Consider the following 11,234-nt stretch of genomic DNA (forward strand, 5'->3'; position numbering starts at 1 on the left):
AGTTACTTTTAACCCCTATATATATGGGGCTCATGTACTCATGAAATATATATAAAAGAAAGAAGATACACTCTCTCTTTTACATTTTCTCTACACTCTTTCTTTTATCACATTTTAGTTTATTCTTTCTTTATTATTTCACAACACATTATCAGCACGAGTCTCTAATACAAGAAATCAAGGCCAACAAATTTTTCCTTAAAGATTGTCGAAGGACGCTTAGGTGAAGTAAGGGTAACAAGTTGATCTATTTCATTTGCATATGTGTTATTTCATTTGCATATTAACATGCTTTATTTTACATTATTGACTTGTATATTTTGTATTATAGTTTTATAATGTCAAATCTTACAAAACTCGAATTTGTGGCTCTAGACATCACTGGAAATAACTATTTATCATGGGTACTAGATGCTGAAATTCACTTAGATGCAAAGGGTCTTGGTGAGACTATTAAGGAAGGAAATGAAAAAAGTACACAAGATAAGGCCAAGGCCATGACTTTTCTTCGCCATCACCTCCATGAAGGTCTAAAGACCGAATATTTGACTGTTAAGGACCCTCAAATTCTTTGGGCCAATCTAAAGGAAAGATATGACCACAAGAAAACTGTGATTTTGCCTAAAGCTCGTTATGAGTGGCTGAATTTAAGATTGCAAGACTTTAAGTCTGTTAGTGATTATAACTCGGCCATGTTCAGAATCACTTCACAATTGAATTTATGTGGAGAGAAGATTACTGATGCAGAAATGTTAGAAAAAACATATTCAACTTTCCATGCAAATAAAGTTGTTCTGCAGACACAATATCGTGAAAAAGGCTTCTAAAAATATTCTGAATTAATTTCTTGTCTCCTAGTAGCGGAGCAAAACAACGAGCTGCTAATGAAAAACCATGAATTACGCCCAACTGGCTCTGCTCCATTCCCTGAAGTGAATGTGAGTTTACACAATGAGCAAGAATTAAAAGAAACACACCATGCAAATAGTAATGTGCGTGGCCGTGGTCGTGGCCGTGGCCGTGGCCGTAGACATAGATATGGATATGGTCGAGGTGGTCGTTTTAAAAATTCATATTCCTACCAGAAGTGGGATCGGAAAAATGGTAACAGGGAAGAGAAAGAAAAATGTGAAAATGTGACTACTGTATGCTATCGTTGTGGAGGAAAAGGACATTGGTCTCGTGTATGTCGCACACAAAAGCATCTAGTTGATCTTTATCAACAGTCCATAAAACAGAAGGGAAAGAAAGTAGAAACCAATCTTGTGTATAAATATGGCGAAGGTGATTTTGATGATGGCAATGCAACCCACTTAGAAGTGGCTGATTTTCTTTCTACCCCTGAAGAAAATTATTAAAGCCACAAATTTCGATAAATAATAAAATAAAGCTCTACTACTCTATGTTTCATTTAGCAACTTTAATAATGATGTTATGACCTTTACTAGTGTTATGTTTTATGTGATAATTTTGTTCTATAGATCTTTTAGTAATTTGAAATTTGAATACCTATTTTCACCATTATGTGTGACATTTTTTGGTTATTTTTTTTCTTTGAAGAACATTATCTCGCAAAGGCAATCAGCTATGAATGGTGAAAATATATGTCTAGTAGACAGTGCAACTACTCACACCATATTGAAAGACAAGAGATATTTTTCTCATTTAATAATGAAAGAAGAAAGTGTGAGCACTATATCTGGTAGTACAACTATTATAGAAGGCTCCGGAAGAGCAATTATTTTATTACCAAGGGGAACAAAAATTGAAATTATTAATACATTATACTCCCCTAAGTCTCAAAGAAATTTATTGAGTTTTAAAGATATTTGCCAAAATGGATATCATATTAAGACTTTAAATGAAGGAAATTGTGAATTCCTTCAAATTACGAGTATTGCTCAAAGCAATAAACAAATTGTTAAGAAATTGCCTGCATTCTTTACTGGTTTGTACTATACAAAGATCAGTTCTATAGAAACACATGCTATAGTAAACTAGAAGTTTACTAATGACTTTGTTCTTTGGCATGATCGGTTAGGCCATCCCAGTTCAATAATGATGCGAAAAATAATTGAAAATTCATGTAGACATTCATTGAAGAGCCAGCAGATTCTTCAAAACATTACATGTGCTACATGTTCACTAGGGAAATTAATAATCTGATCATCACCAGCTAAGATAAATAACAAACCACTTACTTTTCTTGAGCGAATTCAAGGGGATATATGTGGGCCTATACATCCCCATGTGGACCATTTAGGTACTTTATGGTTTTAATCGATGCATCAAGTAGATGGTCTCATGTATCTTTGTTATCAACTTGCAACCTGGCATTTGCGAGATTGCTTGCTCAATTGATTCGATTACAAGCCCATTTCTCAGATTTTCCTATTAAGACCATCCGTCTTGATAATGCTGGTGAATTTACTTCTCAATCTTTTAATAATTATTGCATGTTCATCGGAATAAGTGTTGAACATCCTGTAGCTCATGTTCACACACAAAATGGTCTAGCAGAATCTTTAATAAAACGATTTCAATTGATAGCAAGGCCATTATTTATGAAGTCAAAACTCCCAATCACTGCTTGGGGGCATGCAGCTGCATTAATTCGCATCAGGCCAACAAGTTATCATAAAGTCTCCCTCTTACAAATAGTTCATGGTCAGGAACTAAATATTTCCCATCTAAGAACATTTAGATGTGCCGTATATGTTCTGATTGCTCCACCATATAGAACTAAGATGGGACCTCAAAGAAGGTTGGGAATATATGTTGGATTTGAATCCCTATCCATAATTAAATATCTAGAACCATCTACAGGAATCTATTTACTACTGCTTTGCAGATTGTCATTTTGACGAGTCAATTTTTCCAACATTAGGGGGAGAAATCAAACAACTGGATAAGAAAATTAGTTGGAAAGAGTTGTCATTAGCTCATCTTGATCCTCAAACTAAGCAATGTGATTTAGAAGTTCAAAAGATTATTCATTTACAAAGTTTAGCTAATGAATTGCCAGACGTATTTTCTGACCCAAAGAAAGTGACTAAGTCACATATACCAGCTATGAATGCTCCAATAAAACTTGATGTCCCAAAAGGACAAAATCTAGTTGCTACTGAGTCTAATACATGCCTGAAGCGTGGTAGACCAATTGGTTCCAAAGATAAGAATCCTCGAAAAAAGAAAAGAGCAAAGATTAATGATGGCGAAATCAAAGAAAAAATAATTATACCGGGATCTCCTGAAGAGACTATAGACATGACTGAAAGAATAGTTTCAGAAGAAAATCAGGTACCTGACAATGAAGAGATCTCTATTGATTATGTCATGTCCGGTATAAAATGGAACCGAAATCAAATCGACGTTGATGATATTTTTGCATGCAATATAGCACTAGATGTTATAAATAATAAAGAGGATTATGAACCAAAATCGATTGAGGAATGTAAATAAAGAGATGATTGGCCAAAATGGAAAGAAGCAATTGAAAATGAATTGAAATCGCTAGCTAAAAGAGAAGTGTTTGGTCCTGTAGTCCGTATACCTACAGGTGTGAAACCAGTGGGATACAAATGGGTTTTTGTGCATAAAAGAAATGAAAAGAGTGAAATTGTAAGGTATAAAGAACGTTTAGTTGCACAAGGATTCTCACAAAGACCTGGAATTGATTATGAGGAGACATATTCTCCTGTGGTGGATGCAACTACATTTATATTTTTGATAAGCCTGGCTATAAGAGAAGGGCTTGATTTACGCCTATGGATGTGGTAACAGCTTATTTGTATGGCCCACTAGATACTAACATTTATATGAAACTCCTTGAAGGATTTAAACTGCCTAAAGCAGTGAGTTCAGGTTCTAGAGAACATTATTCGATCAAATTGCACAAATCCCTTTATGGATTGAAACAATCCGGACGCATGTGGTATAAATTGCCTAAGCGAGTATTTGTTGAAAGAAGGATACAAGAATGATCCAATTTGCCCATGCATTTTCATTAAGAAGTTTAGATCTGGATATGTAATTATTGTAGTATATGTTGATGATTTGAATATCATTGGAACTCCAGAAGAGATCCAAAAGACTGTTGAGTGCTTGAAGAAAGAATTTGAAATGAAAGACCTTAAAAGAACGAAATTTTGTTTGAGGTTACAAATTGAGCACATAAAAGAAGGAATCTTTGTGCATCAATCAACGTATATTGAAAAGGTGCTAAAGAGATTTTATATGGATAAGGCACATCCAATAACTACCCCGATGGTTGTAAGATCACTTGATCCAAGTAAAGACCCTTTCCGTCCTCGGAAGATTGTGAAGATTTTCTTGGTCCCAAGTGTCATACCTCGGTGCAATTGGGGCATTAATGTATCTTGCTAGCCATACCGACCGATATATCTTTTTCTCAAATTTGCTAGCAAGATTAGCTCATGCCCAACTCGGAGACATTGACCGAGTAAAACAGATATTTCGTTATCTCCAAGGCATAAAGAATATGGGTCTATTTTTCCCTAATAAATCCAAGACAGAGTTGATTGGTTTTGCAGATGCAGGATTTATGTCAGATCCTCATAATGGAAAATCACAAACTGGATATGTTTTTACATATGGAGGTACTGCAATCTCTTGGCGCTTAATGAAGCAAACAATTGCAGCAACCTCGTCTAATCATGCAGAAATCTTAGCAATCCATGAAGCAAGTCGTGAATGTGTATGGCTAAGATCTATGATCCAGCATAAAAGGAATAATTGTGGTTTATCATCTGAAAAGGAAACTACAACTGTCTTGTTTGAAGACAACACAACATACATTGATCAGCTCGATAGTGGATACATCAAAGGTGACAGAACAAAACACATTGCACCAAAATTCTTCTTCACTCATGACCTCTAGAAGATTAAGGAGATAAAAGTTAAGCAGGTCAGTTCAAGTGAGAATTTAGCAGATTTATTCACTAAGGCGCTTCCTACATTAGTGTTTCAGAAGCTTGTTTACTACATTGGAATGCGTCACCTTCGAGATCTCAAGTGATGTAGCCATTAGGGGGAGTTAATACGCACTGTACTATTTTTCCCTTAACCTTGGTTTTATCCCACTGGGTTTTTCAGGTAAGGTTTTTAATGAGGCAGCATATCAAACGTATAATTATGTACTCTTTTTCCTTCACTAAGTTTTTGTCCTACTGGGTTTTTCTTAGTAAGGTTTTAACGAGGCATAATTAGATAATGAACATCCAAGGGGGAGTGTTATGAAATATTTATGTGGATGTCATTATCAACCCCATAAGTTATAAAACTCTTCCTATACCCCATAAGTTATGAGACTTTTCCTATACCCCATTAATATGAGAGATAAAAGGTCATGACCATTTACATGCCCTATAATAATTAAAGAGTTACTTTTAACCCCTATATATATGGGGCTCATGTACTCATGAAATATATATAAAAGAAAGAAGATACACTTTCTCTTTTACATTCTCTCTACACTCTTTCTTCTATCACATTTTAGTTTATTCTTTCTTTATTATTTCACAACATTTTACATATTTTTATATATTTTTGTACCATTAATATTCTAACAATTCAATTATTAAATTTATCAATATAATTGTATTTGTCATCGTGTAAATTTTCGAACAAATTTGATATCTTTATCATAATGATCTAAAAAGTGTATATTAATATTTATTGAATGTTTGAAAGTTTTTTTTACATAAAACAAATTGCTAGAAATTTTTAGTTTACATCAAATTTGACATGCATGATCTATATGAATAAATATGATTGAATCATTAAAATATCAATCGTATAAAAATATACGAAAGGATATAATGTGCAAGTAGATCCTTCTCCAATCATATCTCATATATATATATAAAATATTTGATGCATTATCGATGCATAAGTTTTATGCACCATCAATATATGTTTCAATGATTTCATTTATGAAATAAAAGGATATTGAATTTTTTGTTTTTCAACTGTAAAAATGACTTTCGTTAGTTCATTTTAACCTTGTTAATAGAAATGGTTTAATTTAATGGTATTTGATTAAATTAAAATTAATGATTTATATGAAAATTGAGTGATGTTAAATGTAAATTACTCTTGTTCTCTAATTTTTTATTTTAAAAAAAATTCAACCATCCACGGTTGTTATTTTCCAAGACTTAGTTTTCAGCTTGATTTGTTGATTTCATGTGATAAAGAAACCAAATGAAACATTTCTTTTCAACTTGATTTTATCATTTTATTTGACTAAGAAGTCCAGTTCAGTGCTGTACACGATAAATTCTTTCCTTCTTCCGTTTCGTATGGTGCACCAAACATGCGAAAATGAACCCGACACACCAGCTACAATCCCACACCAACATGCCTACATCCTAGCAAGGTTGTAACAAAATATAACTATTGACTGCTAAATGATATTTTAAAATTTTAGAATCTATTTAACATACTGAAGTCATATATATATATATTCTTTTTATCATTCCATGAGTATTATAAGACACTAGTTTTTACAATTTCCATATAGGGGCTCAAAAAGAAGCAGGGTATATATTCTTTACACTTTGAATCAATATAAGAGAGTTCTTTGTGATGCCTGCTTCTTCCGTAGCCACACCATCTCTAGGTGTTATTCCCTTTGGGAAAAACATCCTGCGTTTTTTTTTTCTCATAAACACTCGAAGTAAGATGAGTGGCCTGCCAGCTTTCTGGCTTGGACCATCAGCTCATCATCCATCTCATTTACATGTACATTGCTTGCCTGAAGGAAAAAAAAAAAGAAAAACTATGAAACTTTTCGTACGTGCTTATACCACCCTTGCCATATCAAAATTTGGAAATGAACATCTATCATGGATGACTTGGAACTTTGGGTGGCATGGCACATAATGAATCAATTCGATCATAAAAGGAGACGAAAGATCAAGACTCCTAAAGATCCCAATAACCAGAATTCCTTGGGTAGAACACTAACTGCTTTAGCTGCAAATGCACAACAATCACAAGAACAATCATTACAATCAGCTAAAGCATCATTAACAAAATATGGATAGATGGGAGACGGATGAATCTTAACAAACAAGCTCAACACAAAAATGCCAAGTTTGCGACAATACAAAGGAGAGCATTTTTTAAAAACAAAATACATATGCAGAATCATATAAATATTTCTTTCGGGAGAATAGTATAAGTCACTAAGCGTTAGATGCTTACATGAAGGTGATTGCACTGATGGTGACTGAGCAAGGGGTGCAGAAACTGGGCCCTTCACGCTGTCTATACCCTGGCCTGGACGAGACCCGTAAGACACTGAAGGTAATGGTGGTAGATCTGGGGACAACTGTGACGTGGAATGTGGATGATGAGGAGTTAGGTTAGAATGAGATCTTGGTGGAGTGGCAGGGCGAGAGTACGGACAGGGCGGAGGAGCTGTAGTAGAGGGTGCAGGAGAAATCAAAGGAGGAAAAGAAGGGTAGGGACCACTTTCAGGACCTGGTGAATGCAGGGGACTATTACCAGATGGAGAAGCAGCTTTACACTTACGGCAAGGTTGGGGATGATGACTCTTTGGTGATGATGCTGGAGGATGAGTAGGCTTAAAAGTAGGATGTGGGGAAATAGATGGCCCTGGAGATGGAGCTGGTGAAGCAGTGGGAGCAGTAGCATGAAGTGTACCCTTGAGATAAGATGATAAACTAATGCTTTTAACTTTACCAAAGACTGAGTTATTAAGACCAAGATTCTTAGCAGGAGACTCTGTGATGGTTTGAGCCAATTGCTTTAATCTCTGAGGCAGAAGGTTACCAAAATCAGATGATGTCACTGAAGCCTGAATGATGACTGGGGAGGATATCGTCGACCCTTTTTGGTTTGTTAATTGCACAAACAAATTCTGCAATTAAAAATAATAATAATTATTAGCAAGTAGCACCATAAATAGGAATCAAACATTAGGACATATGCTCTTCCCTCCGAACTCCCAATTTCTGGTCCATTGCAATGAAGAAACTTCAAGGGTTTAATTTTCTAAACTCAGGCTAAGATGCAGTTACTAAAAAATGATTGGACAGTTATACCTATATCCTAGGAGCTGCTAATCAAGAGTGTTAATACAGTTAACACAGAACATTTAAGATGCAGTGTGTTTCTTTATCCATTTTGAGAATCAATTTACTATTATTCAACAATTCAATTGATTTTGAATAATTTGGTAGCAAGAAATCTTCCAATTCCCACTTCCAAACACTATTAGATCAGATCTGTGGTCATGGGAACCCAAAAACCAAACATTGGTGAAATCAAAATGCGCAAGTGTTGCTAGAAACAGATACCGTACCTCATAAGGTCTCAGACGCAGGCCATATTTCAGCTGATCTTTTAACTGAATGAAGTTGGCCAGTATTTCAGCTATAGAATTATTCAGAGTAAAATTAAATAGCATTTGGGTTATTGGCCAGATGAAAGCAGGTTGTACAGGGATTACAGTGATGCCCTTAGGAAACTTCAAAATCTCAAACTTAGAAGGCTGCCCGAAAATTGAAGTAGTCAAAGTCAGATTGGATTCTTGAAGGAACAGCTCAATTAAAGATGATCTCAGCACACTTAGAGATACTGGGTTTATTGCACTATTTATGGGGTCGGAAAGAAGACCAAACACCACATCAGTAGAGTTAGATGCACCTGACTGGTGCATGGATAAGACAACCACCTGTGAAAATGAGTAAATTTAGATCAACTTCTCCCATAATGGGGCAGTAAATACATGTAAATATAAATGGCATAAGATGGGTGTAAAACCTTAGTAGCCGGCATGCCTATTTCTTCATAGATATCATATTCTAACTTTTCAACATACTGAACAAGCTCTGAAACTGGTTTCTGAAGTTTAAAGTAAGCACGAACTGAGGCTGCAAAGCATAAATGAATGCATGTAAGTAACAAACAAGAAAAATTACTCGTATTTCACTAAGCATTTAGACCAAAGTCACCAAATCAGGAAAGGCTAATTCTAAATAAGGAACTGATGTCCATTATCTTAATTTGACAGCTCCATTAAAAAATGAAGTAACAAGCCAAGAAAGGCCATTGAGTTCAATAGAGAACTGAATACTCGTATGATGGCACATGATCTTGCAAAAGATTACCAGTTTCTATGTGATCAACTGTTTATCAATTTATGGTATGAAAAAAACAATCACCACAGATCCTTGCCTCAAACATTTGAGATTTTTGTTTAAAAGAAAAAAAAAAGGGGGGTTAACGCATTGAAACAAGCCATTAACCGTTTCCCATGTAACAAAAAGGAGAAATACTCTAAAAATAGAAAGAAAAAAACCAATTTCTATTATACAATTTTACTTGAACCAGGCTTTAAACATAAAATTGAATATATAGATACACACATATAGTTCCAATCTAGAAATCAATAAAGAACCTGCCCTCATAGTAATTGCAGTAAAAGGTGAGGTACATGCATACCTATTTACCCAAAGAATTAGCAGAAACCAATAAAACAACAAGGCAAAACAAATAACATCCGAAAACCCGAATGGTATGAAAGAAAAACAAGGGAAAACCCACATTTTAGAATATCAAAACTCCAGATTTAAAAGATAGATTTCGAATCTACAAAATGAAATATAACCAAGTGCAACTAGAAGAGGAGCCAACCAAGAACCCTAATTGAAGCAGAAAGGTGAAATAGATATCAATCAGGGAAATACCCATTAGTCCTCGAAAGTTGAGGATCCAATTAAAACAACAAAAAGTGCAAAGAAAATTAACCTAAGCGCAATTATCGGAGATACCGTAAAAACCCTAATCAAACAGAAAAGAAAAAAACCGCTTCAATGATTAAACCCTAGTCAAACAAATAAAACGAGAGACTAAATTAAAATTTTAAAAAGAAAAGAAGAACTTACCACTGAGCTTAATAGCTTGTTTGGCATCAAATCCAGTGGTTATAGAACGGAAAGGAAGGATCCAGAAGATCCCTGGCAACAAAACCGACAAACTGAGAAACAAAACAAAAACACATTTGAAACTGAGCTCGTTTGAAAGCCTTGAGAAAAGCATCCAACATCTCCCTGGACGCCCTTGATCGTTCCCTGATTCAAGATTCTGCTCTCTTTGCTGCAGATCTGGATCCTCATTTTTCCCCATTGAAAGAGCATCTGGAAGAGCACAAAAAAAGCTAAAGACTTCTCTCTCTCTCTCTAACTCACTGGCCCTGGGTCCTTCTCTTCTTTTTCACTTTGGCTCTCTAGAAAACTCACTCTATCACCAACAACAGCAACAAAGAATAACTTTGCAAAGGGTTGAAGCGTGTGGATTGAAAGACAAGCGTTAATGGTGGGCATATGCCCTCTGCCTCTCTCTCTGTCTCTGTCTATTAACTACAAAATTTTTACACACTGCCTTTTCTCTATCTCTTTCTCTCTCTTTCTCTCTATAACGCTCACCTTTTTCACTTTCATTTTATTTCACAAGCTTTTAATTGAGTTGAAATTACAAGATTCAATTTTAGTGTTACTTGCTGTTGAATTATTTTTATAGAGTAATAAATATTATTTTATTTACATTACGAGTAGGACATATTCTTTGATTAAGAGGAGTTAAGTTATTATTTATGGTATTATTTTTACGTGCACCCATAGTAATACTATAATAATTCCGAATTAACTGAAAATATATTTTAAAATATTTGGTGGTAAAACAAATATCTTATTTTATCCTCCTATATTTCTCTTTCACTTTTTCATTTCATCGCACCTCCCCCAACTTTCTTCAGCTAATTCTTTATAATAAAATAATATTAAATTTTACAAACAATCATATATTTTAATTTTATTTAAAAATAAAAATATTTTCATGCCGACTTAATAATAAAAAAGTTTTTTAAAAAGAGGTATTTTGGTTGGTGCCACTATGAATTGAAATTCAAATGGTGGACAATGTGTCATAAAACAATATATACATATTAAAAAAAAAAAAAGGTCACTTGCTTGGATTGGAGGAGAATTTCTTTTAAATAATTATATTATTTTCCTTTTATGTAATTTGGGTTTCACTCAACGGGTAGTGGGATGTTGATCAATATTGGACATGCACGTGGACCAATAATAAGTCAAGGATCTCCTTTATAATCAATTAGAATAATTATGCTACATAAGTTAAAGATGTGATGTCTACTTTGATTGCACAATAGTTACCAACAC

The 11,234-nt window shown here is 34.4% G+C and overlaps 4 protein-coding genes across 4 annotated transcripts; 3 read left to right on the forward strand and 1 right to left on the reverse strand.

The window, feature by feature from the left end:
- The first annotated feature begins 338 nt into the window (after positions 1-338).
- Positions 339-827, forward strand: LOC128285370 (uncharacterized). Its single transcript, XM_053022878.1, has one exon. It carries the CDS (start codon positions 339-341, stop codon positions 825-827), a length of 489 nt encoding a protein of 162 aa, XP_052878838.1.
- A 2,245-nt stretch (positions 828-3,072) lies between these two features.
- Positions 3,073-3,780, forward strand: LOC128285371 (uncharacterized). The gene is made up of 2 exons (XM_053022879.1): positions 3,073-3,454; positions 3,560-3,780. The coding sequence occupies exons 1-2, from the start codon at positions 3,073-3,075 to the stop codon at positions 3,778-3,780; spliced, it is 603 nt and encodes a 200-aa protein (XP_052878839.1).
- Positions 3,781-4,372: 592 nt separating this feature from the next.
- LOC128285372 (secreted RxLR effector protein 161-like) lies at positions 4,373-4,900 on the forward strand. Its single transcript, XM_053022880.1, has one exon. The coding sequence runs from the start codon at positions 4,373-4,375 to the stop codon at positions 4,898-4,900; it is 528 nt and encodes a 175-aa protein (XP_052878840.1).
- A 1,537-nt stretch (positions 4,901-6,437) lies between these two features.
- On the reverse strand, positions 6,438-10,558 carry LOC108476726 (uncharacterized). The gene is made up of 5 exons (XM_017779015.2): positions 9,939-10,558; positions 8,815-8,924; positions 8,354-8,725; positions 7,231-7,909; positions 6,438-6,999 (listed from the first exon to the last, which is right to left on the reverse strand). Exons 1-5 carry the CDS (start codon positions 10,177-10,179, stop codon positions 6,920-6,922), a joined length of 1,482 nt encoding a protein of 493 aa, XP_017634504.1. The 5' UTR covers positions 10,180-10,558; the 3' UTR covers positions 6,438-6,919.
- Positions 10,559-11,234: the final 676 nt, after the last annotated feature.

Source organism: Gossypium arboreum, chromosome 12, assembly GCF_025698485.1.
Source record: "Gossypium arboreum isolate Shixiya-1 chromosome 12, ASM2569848v2, whole genome shotgun sequence".
Taxonomy (NCBI): Eukaryota; Viridiplantae; Streptophyta; class Magnoliopsida; order Malvales; family Malvaceae; genus Gossypium; species Gossypium arboreum.